A 25,520-nucleotide genomic window follows, 5' to 3' on the forward strand; every position below is an offset into this window, starting at 1 on the left:
ACATCTGCCCCAGCTAGCTGTCGAAAGCCTGTGGATGACACATCTATGGCGCAGTTAATTATTTCTGCCAAACTTTTCTCTCCTTCTTGCAGGATTTTTTCGGTCTTCCATCTTGGGTTCATCCAGTAAAGGCCAATGTATGTGGAAATGTTTGACCACATTTGATATTCCTAACGTCCAGGAATAGCCAGAGAGTTTGCTGCTCGACCGGTAGTGGCCACCATGGTAGTGGACCTCTTACCTATACCATCCAGCCATCTGCCATCTTTGTCAGGTGGAGAGGAGAGGGGAGTAGAAGGATTCCTGGAGTGATGTTGGGCCGCTTGAGAAACAACCGAGTTTGGCTTCAGTTGACTGATTAAACAGGCAGGGGAATCCTCAGGCGCTTTGTATTTCTTTTCAAGTTTTGGAAGACTTGCTGTCATAGATGCTGGTGTTTTCATAACCTTGAGGCCTTCTTCCCATATCAAATAAACAATTGGGATAGCCCGGACTGTGTTTCTGGCTGGCTCTTTGAAGTCGTAAAAACAGTCCGACTATTGGGAGCTGAAATCTTCTGGCCGCACAATCCAAAAGGCCATGAAACCCCCTGATGTCTTCAGATGAGGAATCCACTGGTGGTGGTGTGGAAGGGGAAGGTGTCTGCATCTGGTAGTCGTCCCATTCGTTAGCCGTGTCCTTGATTTCCCCCTCTTCTCTGTCATCATCTTCGTCTGTGGAAGGTGCATCGTCTTCTGGAGGGTCGGATAAAGTAGCAGCCAACGTTGGCAATGGTATAGGGGTGCTCTAAATAGTGGTGAAGTATGTGCTGTTGGAGACCACGCTGGAAGAAGTGTTCTCTATTGAAGTGTTTGTGGTAATGAGGTGGCAGATCTCGATTGCGAGAACCTGTGGAAGTAGTCCTACAGCACGTTGTAAACTGGTGACTAATGAGGCTGACATTTGTATTGCTGGTTCCTTGTGATGCTCACTATAGGGAGTGTGTACCTGATGCTCATATTGTTTTTGTGCGTAATGTTCCACATAATATTGTTGGTCCTCTTCGCTCTCATCTTGGTATTTGACATGACTCTCTAAGAGGCTATGAGCTTAGCCAAATGGGCCTTCATCATCTGAGTAGCCTTCCTCTTCCTCATCATCCTCCAAAAGAGTATCAGGTGGAATAGTTGACACTTTACTGGGTGAAGTGTGGGATGGTAATATCGTCTCCAAGGAGAATCTGCGCTTTGAAGTGATTAAAGACTATGGAATAAAAGAGGGAGGTTTTGTCGTTGGTAACAGCACCCCAGTTCATGGTGGTCCCATCATTGGTATCACAAACTGCTCTCCTGTTTGATCTCTCATCGATGGTGTAGTTGACAGACCTTTCACCACTGACAGGGCTGCCGTCGTCTACAGTGTCATCGATGGACCTTTCGTTGTCGTTGAGGCTGACGTCGCCGACGGTATCGCTGACGGAACTTTCGGCGTCAATGGGGCTGTCGCCGTTGATGGTGTCATCAACCGTGTCGTCGACTGAACTTTTGTCGTTGATGGGGCTGCAGTGTCGACAGAATGACTTATGTTGACGAGCCATTCGTAGACACTTTCTTCGACGTTGTTGCGGTCGATGGTGGTGTCCCGCTGATGGTAACTGTGTCCCTGTATCGATTTTGATAGATGAAATCGTAGCTGAAGATAAGGCTGACAAGAAGATTATCACAGGCAAGGCCGCTGATAAATATCAACGTTGCTGTAGTAGCAGTGAAGGTCGAGACAGCCATTGACGAGGCAACCATCAACGGTGTCTTCAACAAGAAAATACATTGTTCAGCTTGAGGTGACAAAAGTCACTTTGTCGATGCTGGCAAGGACCTAGCAGGTTTCTTAAACTGTGCTGCCTTGGTGGAAGGAGTAGACGGTTCAGAGTGAGCTGAGGTAACCTTTCCATTTTTTGAGGTAGTTGGTAGTTCCTCTGCCCTTGAGTGATGGGCTTTTTGAACAGTCTTGTGAGAATTTGGGGACAGCTTTTCAGTGGATCGCTCTCTCTCTCCCTTATGCTGTAGTCTTTGAGGAAGTATCACTATCCTCATCAGATAGAGGGCATTCCCTGGATTTACACTTCTGAAGCCATAACAGAAGTCTAGCGTCTCTGTCTCTTAAAGTCTTTAAAAGTGTGGCAGATCTTACAATCTCGCATCTGGTGATTAGGGTGAAGGCAGTATTTGCATTTCTTATGAGGTCATCCGAGTGGAGCCTCATTTTTCCACAGGTGCCACAGGGTGGAAATAATCCTTTCTTAGCTGGAGCTGGCATGATGATTTAGTCAGAAAAAATATAAACCAAGAAAAATGATACTGTTTTGAAGAAAAAATCCTCTCAAATGAAGCAGAAATCAGAAAAACTGAGCAGAGCTCAGGGATACTCTCATCACACAACATGCAGTAGAAAATCTGAGAGACTGGAGCCTCTGTGGTGACGGTTCTAAGTGCAGCTGTCGGCTGATTGGCGAACCATTGGGTTATTTCTAATGACATTCATAAGCTGTTAAAGTGAATGTCTTTTGCATTAACTTCAATGTAGTTTTTTCTTTACTGCTTTCTATGGTACTGTGCGACTCCCACTTTGATGATAGGGAATGATTCAAGCATGTGAATCTATTAAAGATCCAATACTGGAGAAGTGTGTATGCCAAATGCTGTGGTACAAGCACTACAGGATCCCTACATTTACCATGAAGCACCCCTGACTGCGAAACAAGGACTTTTTCAGATTTTGTCACTAACAAAGCAATGCATGCATGCATGCATATTTATGCACGTTTTTTGTCTAATATGATTTGGCAGAATTATGTCAAAAAAGCTTCACCAACTGAGGGAAAAGTTGGAGTTTCTAAACAAAGGTGGTAAGGAACTCGCTCTCCATTTCACAGAAGTGCCTCACGGGGATACATTTTCCTGGACGTCATCAGTGTGGGCATCTGTATCAAATAACAGAGGGACTATGGAGTGCAAAATAGGCCGGTATTCCAGGTACCAGATGTGCCAAGTGTACAGTACTAGGGATACTTTTTGCAGTTGAGGCAAGTAACCAGCAAAAAAATGTAATTCCAGCAATTGCTAGAGGTGGTATTGCTGGGATTAAAGGCTGCACCTCAGGCTGGAGCCTTACCCATCTATCTGGTAAATTAGGCAAATTAATGGCTGTTAAGAAAATTAGTTACTTACCTGTAACTGTAGTTCTCCAGTATTGGAATCTTTCATAGATTCACATGCTTGAATCATTCCCAGTCATTGATATGGGAGCCCCTGGTACATATTAACCAATCAGTGTTGACATAGATCTAAACCTAAGGGCCCTAGGCCTCTTAATTTAACAGTCATTTTAAGAAGAAAAAAAAACTTGAGAATCCACCAATCAGGAGACACCACCCGCTAGAACCCTCCAGAGAGAAGCTCCAGTACCTCAGATTTTCAGAGCACAAGTGTGTATAACATAACAAAGAGAAAGAGAGGTGAAGGTGAGCTTCTCCGGGGAGGTGGGCAGGTCGCATGTGAATCTATTAAAGATTCCAATACTGGAGAACTACAGTTACAGGTAAGTAACTCATTTTCTTACTCCAATATTGGAACTTTCATAGATTCACATGCTTGAATCAGAGTAGCGAGCAGTACCTATGCACATTGTAATACTCTAGCCGTGTATTCAAGACACACATAGAAAACATGTTAACATACACCAAAGTTTTAAATCAAATTCTTTCTTTCCTTTTTTTTTTTTAACATTATAATCACATCACCATAAGCGTTGGACACGAATCTGAGACTATTAGTCATAAACAATGTGCATACCTGACATCAGGATGGTGGGATGAAAGAGGTGGCTCACCTTCACTGGAAGAGGTTCCTGAGGACTGCTTGACCCACTGTTACCTCTCCTTGAGATAGTGCTTCCAAGCAGCAATGTCTTGTGAACGGATGGCAGCTTTTCCATGTTGCTGCTCTACAAATGACTTGCAACAGTACCCCAGGAAACAGCTCTGCTGAAGAAGAAACTGCCCGCGTAGAATGCGCACGGACAGACGAATGTAGTGGCTTGCCCTCTGCCTGATGGCAAAATTGAATTGCTGAGGAGATCACCTAGCTATGCTCTGTTTGGAAAGTGGTTGACCTCGCCTGGGTGCACTGTAAGCCACAAACAGTTGATTGGACCTGCAAAAAGATTTAGTCCTGTCCAAATAGAATTTAACACACCTTTTAATGTCTAAAGAGTGCAAAGCTTGCTCTGCAGGAGTCGACGGATATCGAAAAAATGTCTTGAAAAATAAGGGCTCATTCAGATGAAAATCCGAATGGACCTTTGGGATAAAATGTGGGTTAGTGCGCAAGATTAGCCTGTCCTGTTTGATCTGTAAAAACGTCTCTTGTATGGAAAGTGCTTGTATCTCACTGACTCGTCTGGCTGATGTGAGGGCCACAAGTAAGGCAACTTTCCAGGAGAGGAATTTCAGAAAAGCTCGATGAATTGACTCAAAAGGCTGCTTCATAAGTTGAGCAAGAACAATATTCAGATTCCATGAGGGAGGAGGAGGCCTGAATGGTGGAAAAATTCTGAAAAGTCCTTTCAGAAATCGTTTTATCAATCTAGAGGACCATAACGAAAGTGAAGAGTCTGAGCGCCTGTGCGATGCAATCGCTGCCAGGTTCACCTTCAGAGAGGAATGCACAAGTCCTGATTGCGCTAAATGCAGCAAGTAAGGTAATATTTGCTACGGAGATGAGGAAAGAGGATCAATTTGCTGTTGGTGACACCACAAACAAAACTTTTTCCACTTACAAGAGTAAGCCTAATTGGTGCTGGCTGCTCTGGCGTTGGATAGAATGTCTCTGCACTCCTGTGGAATATTTAAATGTGCAAATTCCCTGTGCTCAGGAGCCATGCTGATAATCGCATCGACTGAGGCTCCAGATGCAAGATCTGCCTGCTGCTTATTGTCAGAAAATGCAGAGATGGTTTCAGTGGAACGAGAGCTTTCACTGACAGAAGAAGAAATTCTGCGAACCAATGTTGGTGAGGCCAGTAAGGAGCTATTAATATCAGAGTGCACGGTTCCCTCTTCATCTTTGTTAGGACTCTCGGGATCAATTGTACTGGAAGAAAAGCGTATGCAAAGATTCCTGACCAAGCTATGGAAAATGCATTCCTCCATGATCCCTTTTGGTGATGCCAGCTTGAGAAGTATTGGCATTTGGCGTTCAGCTCGCTGGTGAATAGGTCGAATTTGGGCGTTCCCCACTGGGAAAAAATGTTGTTGACTGTGGACTGGTCCAGTTCCCATTCGTGACATATCGATTTTTGTCTGCTGAGTGAGTCCACTATCTTGTTCTGTATACCTGGAAGGTACACTGCTGTGAGAATGATGCCTTGCCGTGACACCCAGTTCCATATTCTTTGAGCTTCCCTGGAGAGAGGAAGAGATCTTGTGCCTCCCTGTTTGTTGAGGTAATGCATCGTAGTGGTGTTGTCAGTTCTTATTACCACCTCTGAACCGTCAATCTTTGGGAGAAAAGCCTGTAAAGCCAGATAAACTGATTTGAGCTCCAGCAGACTGATGTACATTGTCCGCAACTGCAGTGGCCACTTGCCACTTACTCGTAGGTCTTGTAAAACAGCTCCTCAACCTTCCAGAGAGGCATCTGTGGTGATAGACCACGGTGCTGGGCGATGGAGAAACGATAGGCCGACAGACAGATGATGCTTTTGAGACCACCACACCAGAGCTTTGATTATTGCTGGGGTTATGTTTATCTGATCTTCAAAGCTTCCTGAAATCTGGTACCATTGTAGATTGAGTTGCTCCTGCAGGGGACACATCTTGAGCCCTCCACATCCAAAGAGCCAGAGCCTGAGGCCACGCCTTTTTTTACCTGGCCTCTAAAGCCTTGAACAACGTCCCCTTACACATTAGAGCCACGGGTCTCATCTCAGAATTTCAGAAGAAACTGAAAACCTAGCTATTCCAATAGACCACACCTCCCTTTTCTTAGGCATCAAGATACCCACTTGAGTGATATGCGCGGCACACAAATCAACATAATATAACATGAGTAGCAGGGGGTGTGGAGAAAGACAGGGAAGAACCGAGGAATAGATGTAAATAAATTAGGAAGCAGATTATAAGGGGGAGAAAGAATAAGAAAGAAAGGGTAGAGATTAAAAAACAGGGAAGGAGTGAGATACCTCTCAGAGGAGATGGCAGGACCTGTTGGCTAAGTGTTGAGAAGGCAAGAAAGGGAGCCAGAAGAAAAGAGAGGAAAGAGAATAAGGGAAGACAGTATGTTATGGAAGTAGAGGGAAAAGCAAAGGAAGAGAAACCAAGTCCTAAAGGTGTGAGAAGGAGAGGAAAGAGAAAAGGAACAGAAGTGTTAGAGCAAAGAAAGAAAAATTGCATATTTTCAATCTATCCGAGTTATGTGTTGTAGGGTTTGTTCCTCTGATCCGTGCCCCATAGCATATAATGTGATTTCCAGTGAAAGCTCTCATCTCCTAGTTCCATGCATAAGGGGCTCCTGCACTTCTGGTTTTATGGGTTAAACAAGTCTACAAATTCTAGGAGGCAACTCAGAAAACGGGACTGAATGAACTACTCAAATGTGGACTAGGGGAAAGTGAAAAATCTGCAGGTATGTTATGCTGAGTCAAACAGTGTGTTATGTTATTTCCAGTAACAACATCATCATGCTAAGGAGTAGGTTTTGGACGTTGAAAAATACTACCTCTTCTTGAATCTCTCTGGCTGTACTCTTACAGCCACAGTTTCTTCCAGACTAAATTTCGGATGTAATATAGGTCTTGGCGGATAAATTAGGTAAATGGGCAATAGTTGAATGTCAGGTTGCAGGGGCTAACTTGACCCTGTGTTCTATCTATGGCTCCAATTTAGATGAGGCGGAGGTTTTGGAAGAGCTGATGGAACTGGCCTCATGGCCTATCCCCCTCGTAGTCTGTAGTCTCAATTTTCATTTGGATGTGGGCATCAATAACAGACAGGGTGTAAAATATCTGAAGAGGAAACCACTTGTATTTAGAGTGATGCTAAATCTTATGAATAGCCATGGGTTGGTGGATATCTGGGACAGACTCAAGGCTCATGACCCGAGGTATACTTTTTTCTCATGCCCACACAAAAAATATGTTTGAATGGACTGCTTCTTGACTTCTTCTGGATTAGTGGGCATGGTTGGCACCAGGAGACTACCCAAGGTCTTCTCTGGCCATAATCCCTTGATTCTAGAAATCGCGGACACAGGGGCAGTCAGGCAAGTAGATATTCAATATGAAATTTCTCTTAAATACTAACTATGTTAAAAACATGAGAAAATGGATAGCCGACTATCTGGAGGCAAATAGAAACCGCGCACCAAGTGGGGCAGTCTGTGATTCATAAAAGGCAGGGGTTAGGGGTGAGACCATCAGGTTTGCTTCTCACAATAGGAAGCAGCAGGATAAGGAGGTCAAACAGGTGTACAAAGAATTGGCAGAAATATAGAGTGCAGCATATGAAGCAGATTACAACTTTAAGTGGTATTACTAAGCAGCACTCCTGCAACATATAGGGATCCTCATTAGGGCTAAAGGGGGCACCAGCCAATTAAACCAGAACTTCCAACAATCTATGAATTGTCTCTGGGGGAGGATGCGAAGGAGAACTTTCTAAGGCATATTGAACATGATTATAAGAAGGTGAGGTTTAAAATGGTCGGTGCAGCCTTTAAGATCTAGAAACAGCAAATAAGTGAAATAGGAGTTACAAGATATAAAAGCTTTACTCCGCTGTGGCAATCTCCTATCTTTCCATTAGTTTTGCATTACCAGGTGTGTCATTCATGGGAGCAATCTGACGTGGTCAGGCTGGGTGATCTATTTTGTCATGGGCAACTACATTAATTCAATGACCTACAGCAGGATTTTGGATTGGGAGGGAAAACCTTCTTTAAATATCTGCAGATCAGGGATTTTATAGTAAAGCTCAGGAGTGAGCAACTATTTGTTGGAGGAATCCCCCTCCTGGAATGAATCATGCAGCAGGAAAAGAGAATGGGACAGATTTATAAAATGTTGAATGATCTGGCAGTGGACAATTTAGCAATTCCAGGGGCAGATGTGGGGAAAGACTGAGGATACAGAGTGTAGATAACCAGGCTTCAATTGAGGTTGGTAAGAATGTTCTGTTCACTGCAAGCTTTAGAAGCCAACATTATACAACTATATATAACCTCTAAACACTCCTACTAAGCTGTTTAGCTGGGGCAAAAGAGCTGATAAATGCCACTGCTGCAGCGGAGGCCCCCGCAGATATGGCTCACCTGTTCTGTAAATGTGGGAAGTTGCGCACCTTGAAAAAAAGGGTATTGAGGCCTTTCTGCAGGAGGCGCTTAAAGCAAAGGTTGATATTACCCCATCACTGATGCTATTTGGCCTTGATTATCGTTTATTAGGAGGTATGGAGAAGATTGTTTTTATTTTTGTATCCATGGCAGTAGCACGCCTGCTCATAGCAGCAGCTTAGAAAAATGCTGAGACCCCAAAAATACAGCAATGGTTTTCCCGTATATGCAAATAAGTTACTTACCTGTATCTGCAGTTCTCCAGTATTGGTATCTTTCATAGATTCACATGCTTGAATTATTCCCCATAGTGGAAGTGGGAGTCCCACAGTAACTTAATAATGCAGTATATATAAATAAATATGTGTATATATATATATATATATATATATCTCTCACTATCATAGGCCATAATGGCAATGAAAAGGTCAGTTTAATAGCGCGCCGGGCAGCAGGAGGAGGCGGCGTCTGCTGTTCAAGGGCAGGAGCCCTTTAAAATTGACTTCACGCTCCCGCTACCGCGGGAAGCGCGCTGGGCAGCAGGAGGAGGCAGCGTCTGTTGTTCAAGGGCAGGAGTCCTTTAAAATTGACTTCGCGCTACCGCGGGACGCGCGCGAGCGGTGCCCGGGCGGGCCTGTCTTGCGCCCGTTAGAGGCTGGGCTGGGCCACCCCTCTTTCGTTTCCAGTGGAGGGTGACTATATATTTCTGCTAATTCTTGGAGTATATTTTGGAGTTTTATAGTGGGTTTTTAATAGCTTTTAACTTTTACTTATTAGTTTGCTTTGCTTGTTGTTTTGCTGTTGAAACCTTTTTACTGTAAAAATGGGCAGGAAAAGAGGTCCGTTAACTGGTCCATTGGGGGGTGGGGGGGGGGGGGGGAGTGGTGGTGGTAGTAGACAGGGAAGTGGCACGACCACCTTGGATTCCTTCCTCGCAAGAGCTGTCGGGGTTGTAACAAAGGAAATCAATTTGGCAGAGAGGAGGTTATCCATGGAACTGGAGGACTGGCGTCAGGCCCCAACAGACAGTGGCCCTCGGGAGGTCATGGATGTGGAGGTGGCTTTTCCGGGGGGGACCAAGGTGCTGTCATGGCTGCTGCTGAGCCTGTTCAGGCTGAGTCAACAGCGACAATAGAGGGTTCTGGTGGCATAGGCCCCTCCAGAAGAAGTAAAAGACTTATTATCTTCTCCCCCGGCCTGCCCCGTGGATAAATGTAGCCCTCCCCCCAGGAAAAAAAAGGTCTTAAAGAAAATGAAGCCCAAGTCGAAAACACCTCTCTTGGAGCTCCCTAAGGGTACGAGCAGTGACCCTGCACCTTGACAGCATCTGTGTTGTGATGTAACTATTTTACTGTCAAAATTTCAGGAAATGATCCAGGAGATTTTGTCCCCCGTTGTGGCGAAATTATCGGCCATAGAAAAAGCAGTTTCTCTGATATGTATGCAAGGAAGCCAAGGGAGGCATTGTGTAGGTGGATGTGTGGCCCCGACCAGGCGATCCCATTCCAGTGAGGAGTTGTTCCTGCCGGAAGAAGCTGCGGGGTTGTTGGGGCCTCTGGGAAAACCATCTCAGCTATTGGTTAATCCTGTAAATTCTGGGGGTCAGGGTGCTCGCGTTGAGATTGCTCTGGCTGCACCGACTTCTCTATTAAGGGCAGACAGGACTGTCAATAGGTTTAGTTGTAGTAGGCAGCCTGATCCTGAATCTGTGGCAGTTTGGGGGGACGGCCAACAGCTGGTTGGGAACAATAATCTAAATCCGCCGACGGCCAGGCCTCCATTGGCTTGTTTGGATCTCCCCCCAGCTTGTGCCCCCTACGTGGTGGTGTTGACGAATGTACCTGCTCTTGCTCCTGGGGTAACTGAGTCTACGGCCCAACTCATAAATAAGGTTGGACACTGGTTGAGTAAGAACTGTGATTTTTCATGTAAGGATTTTAAGGATATTCTCTTTGCCAGAAGAACTGGCTGGGTGGGGCCCAAAAATAAGGTGGGGAATGAAGATTGTATTATTATAAATGTTAGATATCCTGCCCTGACTCAAAGGCTCCTTTCTACTTATCGTCCTGCTGTTCTTAGAGCAGGTACAATAGGTATGGTCCCTCTGGGTTATTTTTATGATCACATGCGATTGAGTGCTGGGGTTTATCTTGGCTTTGGCAGGAATCCTCCCCTAGGTCAGAATAGCCTGCAGGCAACTAGCAGAAGAATTGTCACCAACAGTAATTTATGTTTGGAAGGGGTGGACTGACAATGCGCCGAGACCCTGACTACGCGGGAAGAGGTGCCTCCACAGTGTAATCTTATTTCATGGAATATTGCGGGGTATGATGCTAAGTTATCTGATCAGGCGTGGGTTAGGTGTGTAGTTAACTATGATGGTATCATGCTTCAGGAAACCTGGTCGGAGGGGTTGTCTGTGTGGGGTGGGTATGACAGATTTGCAATTCCAGCTGTGCAGTCTTTTGGTGGCTGCTCAAAAGGTGGCCTGGTTACCCTAATTCGCCTCTCTAAGATAGTGGGTGCTTTTCAAATTAACTGCAACCACCAAGGTATATTGCTGGTATGGGTAATTTTCTCCAATAACTTTAATATTTTGCTGGTAAACTTTTATAATGCTGTGTGGGATGTGGGGTGCCAAATTGGGGCACTGTTCTCCGTTCTTCAGGTTCTGAAATATAGAATGGAGGAGGTGGGGCTGGAATTCTGTGGTATCGTCTCTGGAGATTTTAATGCTAAGTTGGGAAGGCTTAGTACTGTGGTTAATCCCTTTATGTGTGACTGCGAGGATTATTTAGTAGATGGTCTGCAGGACTCCAGAGGCAGGGTTCTAGTTAAGGAACTAAGGAAGATGGGCCTTCTGAATTTTTGTGATATAGAAGTAGTAGGCACTCACCAACTCCCAACCTATGTGGGAAGAGGGTCTGGAACCACTATTGACTATATTTTTGTGTCTCCACCTATGAAAGATCTGGTGATTGGGGGTGAGGTGCTAGGGGAGTGTTTCAGCGATCATAATCCCCTTATAGTTTCCTTTAAACTCCCTGGGGCCCTACGTAAATTAGGACGAGGTAGGCCTGTAGCAGTGGAGATAAAGGACCAGGGTAGGCGGCTTAGGTGGAAACAAGTAGATTCCCAAAAAGTTGTAGGAAGGGTGGTGGGGGAAAATCTACACTTATTTATGGAAACACTCTTGACAGAGGCTCCTAATCCTAAAACTGTTATGGATGCAATAACAGTAGTAAATGCAGCAGTGAGAGACTGTCTATTTTCAGTAGGCAGCCACCCCAGTAAACGTAAATGTGGTTGGTTTGACAAGGCCTGCTATGATGCAAGGGCAAACCTGAAGATGGCCACTAAGAAACATCCTAGAGATTGGGTCGTCGTAAAAGAAGCCAGAATGAAGTATAAAAGGGCCATGAGGGATAGCAAGCTAAAACAAAGATAAAGCCTGGGAAGAGTTAGAGCGTGCTATAGCTCTGAAGGATCCTGGCTTGTTTTGGAAGGTGGTAAATAGAGGTTCCTTTGGAACAGAAACATCTGAGGGCCTTGGCTGTAACATCGCCCCGGATGCCTGGGTAACTCACTTTTGTAGAATTTTTGAGGGCACTCCCCAAAGAAATAACCGGATAACGAGTATGACATGGCTCCTAACCTAGCAATTAGGTTTATCGCTCCAGGAGATTATGGATGCGATACAGAGTAGCGCTAGTAATAAAGCTCCAGGCCCGGATTAGATCCCTATGGATTTGTATAAATCTAACCCCCAGTTATGGGCACCTATTCTCTTAAATGTTCTCAATGCAGCAGTTGCTGTGGGCATTCCTGCCTCTTGGAGATTGGCCTGCATTGTCCCAGTGTTTAAAAAGGGCGATCAAAATTATCCTAAGTCTTATCGCCCTATTTCTCTCCTGGACTCTTCTGCGAAGATTCTGGCACAGATTATTTTAAGGCGTCTGGAGGCCTGGATGATAGGAAATGATATTTTAAGCTGGGACCAGTATGGTTTTAGGGAAGGCCTCGGTACGCGAGAACAATGTCTTAACTTATTGATGATGATCGGTAAATACACGCAGGCCAGGAAAGGTACCCTCTATCTTGCTTTTATGGACCTTAGTTGTGCCTTTAATAAGGTGAACCGGTCTATATTGTGGGAGAGGTTAAATCAGCTAGGGTTGGATCCTAATATTGTAGAGCTGCTCTGGTATCTCCATTCTGTTATGGTTGCAAATGTGAGGGTGGGGAATGCTCAGAGGCCTTTAAGCTCTCAAGGGGTGTGCGCCAGGGGGGTGTTCTGGCTCCTACTTTGTTCCTTCTATATACAAATGGACTGTCTGATTTTTTGATGGAACATTGTAGGGATGTCCCAAAGGTGAATGGTATTGATATCCCTGTGCTGACGTACGCGGATGACGCGGTCCTCATGGCCCGCACTATGAATGGTCTCCGGGAAATAGTTAGAGCCTATGTCTCCTTTATGTCAGCTTTGGGTTTAGAGGTCAATTTTAAGAAATCACATTTTATGGTTTGCGGAAGACCCTTGAGCAGGGTGGGGGAGCTAAGGGTGGAGGATCAAACTATTAGCAGGGTCCATGAGTTCCCATATTTAGGGGTTATTTTTGATGAGAAAGGATCTTGGGAACCCTGTATTGCCAGAAGGGGTGTGCTTTTTCATGCAACAGTTGGTGGGACTTTTGACTTTGCTGTAAGGGTAGGTAGTAAACCTATCAAGCCTTTGCTTGAAATCTATAGGCGGAAATGCCTCCCTGTCCTGCTGTATGGTGCGGCACTTTGGGGGTATATGGATACCCGAGCCCTTACGGTGGAAGAAAATCGGTTTTTTAGAAGGCTATTGGGAGTTGGACAAAATATCCCTGGTTTTTGCCTTCATCTGGAACTGGAGCTTGGGTTTGTGCAGGACACTATCCAGTTGGCTCACCTTCTGTTATGGATCTCAATCTGGAGTAACGAACATGCCACTCTTATTAGGGATATCTTAAGGGACTGTTTGGCTTGCGACAATGCAAAGAATATTCCCTGGCTGGCGCACATAAGGAAGATGGCCCATGATCTGGGGCGGCCTGAATGGTTTGATTATCCTGAGGGCCTGACTAGTGGTGATAAGAAATGGGCTAAGGATAACTTTCTGAGAATCCAGGAGACCAAGAGGGAGGGGGAGGTCCTAGCGAAAAAATCGATCAGGGATTTTATCATGCTAAAGATGTGGGTGGGTCCTGAGTGCTATCTCTTAGAGATAAAAGATGTGAGGGAAAGGTCTCTTATAACTCGATTCCGTTTGGGGATCATTAGAAGTAATCTGCGTTTCCCGCTAGGTCAGTATGGGGAAAAATCTATTAGACCCTGCCCCTGTGATGGGTTGTCCCAACAGACCTTGTCCCATTAGACCTTGTCCCATTTTACATTGTTTTGTGTTTTTTATGCACCGTTCAGAACTCGATTTCTATTACCCCTCCTAAGGCCCAGGGGTTTCGTGCAATATCGTCCTGCTTTTATGTGGTTGCAAATGGCCTCAGATGTATTGGTGTGGAAGGGCCTGGGATCATTCCTGAAGGGAGCTATTACTTGGCGTAAAAATGTAGAGTTTTTAGATTGGATTCTTTTATCTTATTGTTTTTATGTATGAGGTTTTATATGTTTATATTTTTAATGGGTGTTTTTATTATATATGGTTTTATTGTTATATTAACAAATGTATTGGTGATTATTTGTTTTAATGGATGAATTTTTTCATACCGAATAAAGCTTTACTTACTAGCCTATCCATTACCTCTTTTTTTTTTTTTTAAAGGACCAAACTTGAACCATAATCAATCAGGCGACAGCACCCTCTAGAATACTCCCAAAAGAGGCTGAGTACCTCAGATTTTCAAGCACAAGTGGGAATAGATAATCCCGAGCAATAAGGGGAGCCTCTCTGCGGAGGAGGGTGGGTCGCATGTGAATCAGAATAGCAAGCAATTACTGTATTTGTATGTCTCATAGTATTAGCGCAAATAGCGGAAGGTGGGTAGAAAATATATACACAACATTCATATGCAATATAATATATATATATATATATATATATATATATATATATATATATATATATATATATATATATACACATTATACATTAAAATCGGTATGAATACATGAACACATGGAACCAAAAGAGGCTCCCCTTAATGAAATAATTGGTCTAGTAAAACCTATCCAACCTCTGTATGACTGCGCTGTGCCGATTCCAGGTGATAATGCTGCATGAATTATATGCACACTTTTCCAAGCAGCAGCACGCCATATCTTCTCCAGAGGTACTTACGCAAAGTAATAGAAGTGGAAACTGCCCCTGTCGAATGCACCCTAGTTTTCTCAGTGAGGGAATTGCTAGTCTTTGAGTGATATAACTGGATTGCGGTTGAAATCTATTCAGCAATGGTTGCCATTGTGACTGGAGCACCTTTAAGAGTGTGTCTGAGTCCAACAGTTGGTCAGTTCACATGAGTTGTTTGCGATGTAAGTAGAAATTTTAGATATCACTTGATACCTAGAGTATGAATGGACCCTCTCAGCTGGTGATGTTGAATGCAGGAGAAAAGTCTGAAATATTAAAGGTTCATTGAGGCAAAATCTGAAGGAAACATGGGAATAAATCTGTGGATTGATTCAGAGAAGTACTAAATTGCCTGTGAGACGCAAGAAGGCTCTTGAGTTGAGGAAGCCTGTATCTCCTCTACCCTACTTTTCAGGGTGACCTCTAGCAACAAGACGACCTTCCATATGAGAAATATGAGGTATGCTCTGTGAATGGGTTCGAATGAACTCTTCATGAGTTGAAATAGAAGTATGTTCAGGTGCCAGTCCAAGGAAGGAGCCCTTACTGTAGGAAAAAACGGAGTAAATCTTTTATGAACTGTTTGATGATTCTGCAAGAATAGACAGAGAAAAATATGGTGAACATCTATATCTTGATATTGCTGTAAGCCGTACCTTAACGGAAGCATGTACCAACTGTGACTGAGCTAGTGAGAGAAGACAGAATAGGTTTTGACAGATTATGCTAGTAGAGGATGTAGGTTTGATTTTATGGCGCCATAGGCAGAAACATTTCCACTAACGTTTACATGTCTTTATCGTGGCTTCCACTTTGACTTGGAGAGAATACACCTGCAGTCCCGAGGAATATTGAGATCTTTGAACTGATGGAATTTAGGAGCTGTGCACATAAGAGGAGAGAAGTCAGGTCCAGATAAAGGGCCTGGCATTAGTTTATTGTCAAATGTTTACAGAATGTTGGTAGGTGAATGTGGTTGTATTCTAATAGCAGAAGAAGCTTAGCAAAGCAATGCTGCACTAGCCACCTCGTGGCTATCAGGATAAGACAACACTGCTTTGCTTTCCTCTTGGTGAGAGTCTTTGGTATTTAAGGTATTGGGGGAAAAGGTGGGTATAGATCCTGGACCATCTGTCGAAAGGCATTCCTCCAAGATCCTAGATGTGGATGCCAACTTGCATAGAACCGTCATTTGCAGGTTTCGTTTGTCGCAAAGGGATGAAGAGCCGGTTTGCTTAAGAACAAGAAGATCATACTTAAAGCCGAATGATCAAACCCCCCTTCTTGAAAGCTGTTTCCAGTTTTGTAGATTACTATTTAGATGCTGCCCCAAAGCTAATAGAACACACAGTATCTTCTTAGATGGAGGCAAGCCTCTGTGGCCTTGAAATGCCATTGGTGCTTTTATCAACGAGTTGTCGAAGTTGGGGAAGCCCTTCCTGAAAAAGCTGATTTGAAGCCAAATGAAAGAACTTGGATGAGTGGGTGGGGAAGCAAAAGTATAAGTCCTGTGCTGATGGAGACTACATAAAAGGACAGTTTCCGGGAATACTTGTTAATTTGTTTGAGGTCTAAGGCGGATGGACACTCCTCTGTTTTCTGGATTATGAGGCAAAACCGAGAATAGAAGCATATTCCTTGCTCAGAATGTGGGCCTTTCTCTAAAGAACCTTTGGTCAGCTTAGCTAACACCTCCTTCCGAAGGAGATGGTGATGAGGTTTTGGTGGAGTAGTGGGGGGAATCTGGGTGAACTATAACATCTATCTTTATGTGACGAGATCCAGGACTTATTGGTCTGATGCTATTTTCTGCCATAGATGACAACATTTTTGGAACTGTTTTTCCCACTGGATGGTGTAATCAGCACCAGAACGTTGGCACTGTAGGTAAGCTAGCCTAAGGGCTACTTAGAGGGTTGATAAGTCAGATACTTATCAATGGATAAGTGTCTTTCTAGGGTCCCTCTAAGGATTGTTTTTTTGAAATTGTAATGCCCCAAAAGATCTTGCAGTGTCAAAAGTTAGCCATGACTGCTTGCAAGGAGTCGTCACCATGCTAGCCAAACAGAGCATCAGCATGGTACCATTAAAATATTAGATATATCTGTCCATCAAATTATAAATGTTGTGGCCTTGAACCTTAGCATCCAAGGACCACTGACCCTGCCAGTTTTGGGGAAGCTATCGAAGCTTTACCTACAGCACAATCTATGTTGACATCTCACCCACCTACAGCAGCCTTTTTTTCATCTTCCGGCAAACATTTTATTTATATTGTCATGTCTGACCACATCTGGTGGCTATACCTGCCCCGTATTGCCAGTGAATTGGCAGCTTGTACAATAGAATTGGACCTAGGAACGTGTCCTTGCTAGTTAGACAGGATTATGAATGACCGGGTTTTCCATTATTGTATTCCTCCTGAATATATCAGCAACTGGAATCAGTTTGACAGTTTTTCTATTTAAAATCATGAAGAAAAAACAAACCAATTTCTTGTTTGCTATAGAGAGCTGGAAGTGTTTGGTCGCTTGCTCCGAAGGGTATGGAAACCACCAAAATTCATCTGGTTGGGAAATCCACCAGTTGTGGGTGTAATATGCCCTGAAGGTCCAGTATTACAGCTACATGGACCTGACCCATGCTCTGCAGTTGGAGGTGGAGTGGTGTAATTGTTTCATATGCTGCTCCTCCATATATTGACTGTTGTAGACATGCTCATATTAGTACCTTAATGCTTGGCACTAAATTATCCTAGATTATTTTTGTTTTGTTCTTGTAGACAATTGTTTTTGTTTTAATTTGTATTGTCATCAAGCTCGACGAGGAGGATGTAAACGACTAGGCTGATGTAGACAATGTTTGTGGTAGACAAGGTCCTCGTAGAGGATGCAGTCATACATAAGACTGTCCACGACAAAGCCTACGGAGACAAGGCCATCGTAGATATGGATCCATAGACTAGGTCATTGTAGGCAAGGCCGTTGTAGTAGATAACCGTCAGATGAGGCTGTCGCAGACTAACATCGCAGATAAGACTGTCATAGATGACTATCACAGATGAGGCCGTCATAGAATACCGTCGTAGATGATACTGCCATCATAGATGAAGCTTTAGTAGACGTCATAGATGAGGCCGTCATAGACGACCATCATAGATGAGGCTATCATAGACAACCATTATAGATGAGGCTGTCATAAATGATCACCATAAATGAGGCTGTTGTGGATGACCGTTGTAGATGACCATCACAGATGAGGCTGTCGTAGACGACCATCATGGAAGAGGCCATCGTAGACGACCATCATGGAAGAGGTCGTCGCAGACGACTAACGTAGGTGTAGTTGGCCGTCGTAGACGACCGCTGTAGATCGCCGTCGTAGACTGCCACTGTAGATGGCAGTCATAGAACCGTCATGGAAGAGGCCGTCGCACACGACTAACGTAGGTGTAGATGGCCGTCGTAGGCGACCACTGTAGATGCCCATTGTAGACGACCACTGTAGATGGCAGTCGTAGAACCGTCATGGAAGAGGCTGTCGGCCGTCGCAGACGACTAAAGTAGGTGTAGATGGCCGTCGTAGGCGACCACTGTAGATGGCCGTCGTAGACGACCAATGTAGATGGCCGTCGTAGACGACCAATGTAGATGAACGTCGTAGACGACCACTGTAGATAGCCGTCGTAGACGACCACTGTAGATAGCCGTCGTAGACGACCACTGTAGATGACCAGTGTAGATGACCATCGTAGACAAACACTGTAGATGACCGTCGTCGACGAGCCCTGTAGATGACCGTCGTCGACGAGCCCTGTAGATGACCGTCGTAATGACCAATGTAGATGACCGTCGTAGACGACCACTGTAGATGACTGTCATAGACGACTGTCTTAGATGAGGCCATCATAGATGAGGCCCTTCGTAGATGAGGCCATCATAGGTGAGGCCCTTTGTAGACGAGGCCATCATAGACAAGGTAATAATAGTCAACATGGTCATTAATTATGACATTGTAATTCTTGTTAATGATAATTTTACAGGCATTTTTTTTTTAGACGCTCCATTGTAAGGTTAAGAGGATCTCTCTGATGTTTTTTCAGAGATGAAGAGGGAGTTGAGGGTCTATTTTTTTTATCTTTCAATTTTTTCTCTCTGTGAGAAGTGCCTTATAAAGACTCATGATAAGTCTTTTTATGGCTGTTCTGTGTGCCTTCTGGGGAGCCTGGCACATTGACCTCTTCTGAGAGTTGAAGGAATCCTCACTGTTCTCATTAGTGACAGATTTAAGATTCTGTAGTCCAAATAGCCACATCTCTTAGAACGTGTGTTGAGGAGCAGGTTAGACATATTTATGTAGTAATTTACCTTGTTTTCTGCTACTCTGACATATTAGTGCCAGGGTTAGAGAAATTAAACAGGAAATATAATCTTGGATGATCCAAAAAGAAGTAAAAGCTGAAGAACTGAGCAGCTTGCAGTAAAAAATCTCAGCCTCTGTTGGGAGTGTTCTAGAGGGTGTTGTCGCCTTTTTTAGAAAATGTCATGGATAGGCTATTAAACTGATGTTTTCATTGCCATTATAGCCTATGATAGTGATATATATACTGCTTTATTAGTTTACAGTGGGACTCCCACTTCGACAACGGGTAATGATATAAGCATGTGAATCTATGAAAGATCCAATACTGGAGAATGAGTATGTATAACCTTGAAAAAACTCTTTACAATTGTAAAAGGAAGAGAGCAAAGAAACAGAGGGCTCGGATCTGGTTGCCAATGTCAAACTGTATAGGAGACAGAGTTGGACTTCGGGACCAGATGGAAAGAGAGGGATAAGGGCCTTGATCAAATTGAGCCAAGGGTATATTTGAATAACAATAGGAACTATTACAGAATAAGCGGTCTCCTCTTGATCCAGCTGGTAGGGAGTTTCATCAGGTGGGGCTGCTGGTAACTGGCTTGTAATAACTGTTGGATCAAGAGACTTAACTTTGGTGGGTAATAATTAACAGATGGCGGCAACAATCCTGAAGTTCTGCAATCCGTTGAATGTTAAAATAGATTAATAATTCATATATGCCTCTTTTGATCATGAAAGGATTGTATTACCTATAATTATGATAGTAAACTTGAATTGGCAGAGCACAGACCGGATGCGATTTCAGGGAAAGTGTTTAATTGTGGAGGAAGCGCTGTATTGCAGACATTAAATGTAAAGGTCTGGTGGCAAGGATGTGGACAGGATTGTTTTTTTTCTCTCTAAGATGAGTTGTTCTTTGTTTTGCTTTTTTATTCAGAGAGTAGCAAATCACAAAGGTAAATTCACATAAGTGGAATAGCGATTATCCTCTTTCTCTAATATCAGCACAATTGGTTTTCTGATGAAATCCTCTTCCATTTCAATGTATAAAGGGGACATGGATAATGTGAGGTGTTGCTAATACATATGCATGCGCATACTCAGTCTGTGGAGGAATAACAGCTACACGTCTTCTATTATTTCCATTTCCATTCCATTTTCAATAAACTAGTGAAGTGTTTCATGTGAATATTTCACTGACGTCCACAAACTTATCGCACAATGAAGTACATCACAGCACTATAGGTGTTTAAACACAGAACGTCTGCAGACAAGAGAACGTAAATATTCACATCACAATTTATTTTTGAAGATATATGAAAAAGGATCAGATCCTGGGTATGACAATCTCTTGCTGTGGCCCAAGCACGAAGAAGTCTCAGAGAAAGGTGAGGTTTCTATTATAATGCAGTTTGCTTCAACAGGCTCTCTAAGGTGCATTGCTGCAGGAGAAGGCAGTCAGTCAGTCTTGTGACGTCCTACATAAGTGAAAGGCTGCATGGTGAGAATGATGTCCCACAACAACAGTGGTGCTGACTAAAAGATGTATGCCAAATGTGAAAAAAGAGAAATCGTAAAAAAGAAATTACTTAGTTGATTAATAAGTACAATAATTCTTCCCAGGAGGTTACTTTTCCACAGATGATGCCCTTTTTTGTTTGACCTTTACCAACTGCATATTGTGAATTGCTGCATGTTTATCATCCATCTGAGATTTTGAATCCTGCATGCCTTATTTTCACTGTACCCGAATCTTCTGCTATCTAGATACTGAGCCTGAAAGTCACTTACAGAAGCTATGTCTGCCGCCAGCCTTTCCATGGTAACTCTCTCCACTTTACAAGAATATCTCACTAAAGTTTTATCTCCAGTGTATTAGACACTGCATAGTAAAGTACAGTATTTTAGACAGTCTACACTCAACACTTCACAGCATGTCACCACTGCTCACCTGTGAGCAGACTGTATAAGGCCTGTAAATTGCTCCCCCAGTAAATGCTGACTGGGTAGTGTTCGGTATTTATTGTGTGCAAACTTTGCACCCCACTGTGCTTTGCACACTTTGGAACTGTGGACAATCTTTTAATGGTGCATTTTAGTCCCTATTCCGAGGTTTACAAGAAGTCCATGCGGCCTATGTGTGCCAGATTTTTCCTGGCAAAGGTGTAAGCCCACTTCAGACCCAAACACAAGTTTGTGCCGAATTGGGGTTAGAGCTAGGAAGCAGACTGTTGGAAGGTGAACCGTACCATACACATGCATGACTATTTTCATGTTGAACTCTAGGCGCATGGTCTATTAAGTTATGCCTAAATAAAAGAATTGGAGGTTTGGGCTCAGCGTCTAATATTTTCCCCACCAAAGGTACTCCTTATTGGGTGCAGGTATAGAATCTTCCAGGTGATGCAATCTTCCATGAATACAACTCTGAACACGTTAAAGAAATCATTCCCCTTACCTGTGTGGCCTGAATGTTAATGACTTTATAGGACAACTCCTCTGGTCTTGTTAATGCAGCGTGCCTTGAAATAAAACAGAAGTTGTGATGAAGTACAGGGTAGGTATTATACATAAGACAGCAACTTGAGGAATTCATTTTTCAGACACACTAAAACATCCTTCACCTTCCAAGTCACATCAGTTTAAATGACCAAAGTTTCTTGTTCTCCATAATAGGGACATTGATCAGTAAATATGGGTTGGAAAGAAGCTCCTGCAGCTGTGATACATATGTACATGGAACAGAATGAGAGCAGGATGCTGATCCGCCTTTACCCCAACTAATTTATAGGTAGACTCCCATAATACATTCAAGATTCTCCATCTGCATTTTCATGCCTTTAGCCAGAAATCTGGATGGGGTGACACTGAGCTCACCACTAGACAATGGAAGTTCAAAAGGCTGCCTGTTGTTGAGGTCTTGCCTACTCTGGGTTCCCAATAAGGCACACACTGCTGATATACAATGTCGACATCCAGTGCTGTCTGGTCACCACTCAAGAGTCCATAATATGAGAATCAGTCTCATCTAGATAATAGCAAAGGATTACTGAAACTACGTGAATAGAGCACTTGGTAAAAAGAGTACTTGGGAAGCAAGTACAAGGTAAGAATTGCTTATAATGATGGTGATCCAGGGACAATTTTCGGCCCACGGTGAGGCTGAAACAAGGACCCAGGTTATCCTTAGTTTCATCATACTGATGCAGCAAAATCTGGTTTGGGAAGCCACAGCCTGCACAGATAAGTCAACACTAAGCAGCTGCATAGGTCACCATTGGCACAGAGGTTCCAGGAGATGGGGTGTCAGATTGTCAAAGCCTTTTGTGGCAAACATCTCTGCACCAGTACTCAAATGGTGAATCAAATTGTAGCTGCCTGTCCCCCAATGTTCATATTTATTATGCTGTGATCCTCTACTTTTGTTTCTTGGTGTGCATGTCAGAGAAGGCATAGCTTTCAGTGGCAAAGTATACAGTTGTAGAATACATATTCACCAACAGATGGATAAGGACCACCTCACCAGCAAGTTTCAAATGCCAAGTTCTATGTCTCACAAACCAGAGGCATTAAGCTGTTGGTAGTGACTGAGGCATGAGACTGCAGAACATATTCTATTACATACCAACTCAACTATTCTCCTTATGCATCAAAGTAAGCATGACTGAAGCAATACAGTGAACTCTAAATTAGTACTCAGTTAAGCACAGACTGTAAATCCTAAAAGCATAAACATTCTCTTAAAGAACACCTTTGGAAAGTTCCTTATATCTTAGCTCTCTTTTGCCTTGCTTTCATCCAATATCTTCTGACAAAGAAAGAACCAGAACTCCCAACTTATGCACACATGCACATGTTCACACCAACACTGTCGAGGACATACAAACTTGTTCATCAGTCTTCAAATATGACAGTAACCATGCTGTGAATACTATCAACTTACCTTAATGTGCCCCACTGCCAATAAAGCTTTAAGCACTGCTGAATGGCAATACATAGGCTCTTGGTGCCGAAACAGCACAGCTTCCCAACATTAGTTTTCAGTTTTAGCAATTGATTTCTGAATCATGTACAGGTTTGCCTTTTGGCGTTCTTGGTTTGCAAAGCAAGCATACAATTTTCAAAATATTTTTGCAAGACTCCAAAGCAATCAAAGGTTTACGTACTCTTCCTCCTCATCGGATGTGAACAAGTTCAGACGGAATCCTGAGTCACCGCCACTTGGTTTCTTCATCTCAAGCCCTCCCATTAGCCTTGCCAAGAGGTTCAGCTCTTCTTTGGCCAGAGGGTTAGGAGCAGCATTTTCCTGCAAGAACAAAATAGCTCATTAATAGTCAACAAAACCAGACAACAGCACTGATCATTATTACTAGTCACCAATATGTCATCAGCCAAACACCTGACATTAATAAGCCACTTTTTGTACCCAAATAAGTCCAACAGATATCTGATCTGACTGTAAAACAAAGACCATCCTACATTACTAAGGCTTGAAAAGGAAAGCAACGTATCCCCAGAAAATCCCACATGACTGCAAAATTGTCACATGGCCACCTTTTGTTTGCTACACTATGACTGTTTGTAGAAGTCTACATCCAGGATCAACTCGCAAAAAACATGCATTTTTAAAAAACGATTGCCAGTTGAGCTTGGTGTTTGGGACAGATGGCAAGATTAGGGCCTGCCCATAAGTGCAATTCCTCTACTGGCTCTAGCATACACTGGCTCCCAAGAGCAGGAGAAGCAGGCCTCTTGATGTCAGCTGAGGGCTGCCATCCATTTGGCCCAGTGCCCCCTGCTCTTTTTTCAACTCCTTCTCTTTTACCTCTTCAAGCTCCAATATTTGAAGGTAGTCTTAGATAACATTAATATTTTGAAATGGAAAAGTGCCTCCCATGACACGGGAAAGATCGCTAGACAGTAGGATTTATTTGTCGCCTTTCTGATCCAAATAACAGGGCCAAACCCAAAATATGATAAAGGCATGCTCTCTCCTGTAGATTGCACCCTTTTCTTCCCACAATTGGCATACTGGTCCCCCCATGTGTAAGTCCCTAGTATATGGTACCTAGGTACCCAGGGCATTGGGTTACAGGGGATCCCTATGGGCTGCAGCAGCTATTATGCAGGCTTGCCATTGCAGTCTGTGTGAAACGGTTGCATGCACCCGTGTTCACTACAGGTCACTGCACCAGGTCACTGTAAGTCACCCCTTTGGTAGGCCCTCTCAGCCCAGAGGGCATGGTGCAGGTACCTGTGTGTGAGGGCACCCCTGCACTAGCAAAGGTGCACCCACAAACTCCAAGGCCATTTTCCTGTACTTTGTGAGTGTGGAGATGCCAATTTTACCCGTGTATTGGACATAGGTCACTACCTATGTCCAGCTACATAATGGTAACACCGACCTGGGCATGTTTGGTATGAAACATGTCGGAATCATACCCCAATACTATTGCAAGTATTGGAAGTACGATTCCATGCACTCTGGGGGCTTAGAGAACCTCCAGCATTGCTACCACCAGTATTACAGGGTTTTACGGCAGCCCAAGCTGCTGCCACCCCACGGACAGGTTTCTGATCTGATCAAGCCCAGGAAGGCAGAACAAAGGATTTCCTTTGGGAGAGAGAGGTAACACCCTCTCCCATTGGAAATAGGTGTGACTGGCTTGGAAGGGGTAGCCTCCCCAAGCCACTGGTATGCTTTGAGGGGCACATTTGGTGCCTTCTTTGCATAAACCAGTCCACACCAGTTCAGGGACCCCCAGTCCTAGCTCTGGCGCAAACATGGGACAGTGAAAAGGGGAGTGACCACTCCCCTGTCCATTACCATCCTGTGGGTGGTGCTCAGAGCTCCTCCAGAGGGTCCCTGGGTTCTGCAATCATGTTTCCATGGTTGGCAGGGAACTCTGGGAGCATCTGAGTGGCCAGTCCAGGCAGGTGAGGTCAGAGCTCCCTCCTGCCAGGTGCTTACCTGATTAGGTGACCAATCCCCCTTTCAGGGCCATTTAGGGTCTCCCTCTTGGGTGGGTCTTCAGGTTTGGCTTGCAATACTCCAGCAGGATTCCTCTGCAACCTCCACTTCGACTTCTGGCCACTGGAACTGCGTATGTACCCTCCAGGAACCGACAACACTCAATCAACAAAGAAGACTCTTCTGCAACTTTGTTTCCATGACTCCTGTCAGCTTTGCAACATTTCCGCGGCCGTGCATCCTCAGAAGACAGCAGCTCTTCAGCCTGCACAAGAAGAAGATGGAATCTCCCTTGGAGTGAAGGAGTCACTACCCTGCTACCACAGGCACCTACAGCAAACGAAGACCGGCAGTGTGGATCTCCCCTCATCTTGAGCTGCGTGAATTCTACTTCACAAGTGGTGGTCAGGAGTAGTCCTCTTGGTCGTCTCTGCCTGCTGTCCAACTTTGGTGGAGGTAAGCCTTTGCCTTCCCATGCAGGACA

At 44.0% G+C, this 25,520-nt stretch overlaps 1 protein-coding gene across 2 annotated transcripts in view; it reads right to left on the minus strand.

Annotated features, from left to right (window-relative positions):
- The window catches only part of OSCP1 (organic solute carrier partner 1), a 131,025-nt gene that overhangs the window by 36,675 nt on the left and 68,830 nt on the right, over positions 1–25,520 (minus strand). For both annotated transcript variants that reach the window (XM_069223864.1, XM_069223865.1), the window contains exons 8-9: positions 23,232–23,371; positions 21,524–21,587 (exon numbers count right to left, since the gene is read on the minus strand). In XM_069223864.1, coding sequence (XP_069079965.1) covers positions 21,524–21,587; positions 23,232–23,371 — 204 coding nt within the window. The remainder of the gene's footprint in view (positions 1–21,523; positions 21,588–23,231; positions 23,372–25,520) is intronic.

Source organism: Pleurodeles waltl, chromosome 3_1 (assembly GCF_031143425.1).
Source record: "Pleurodeles waltl isolate 20211129_DDA chromosome 3_1, aPleWal1.hap1.20221129, whole genome shotgun sequence".
In the NCBI taxonomy this organism is placed as follows: Eukaryota; Metazoa; Chordata; class Amphibia; order Caudata; family Salamandridae; genus Pleurodeles; species Pleurodeles waltl.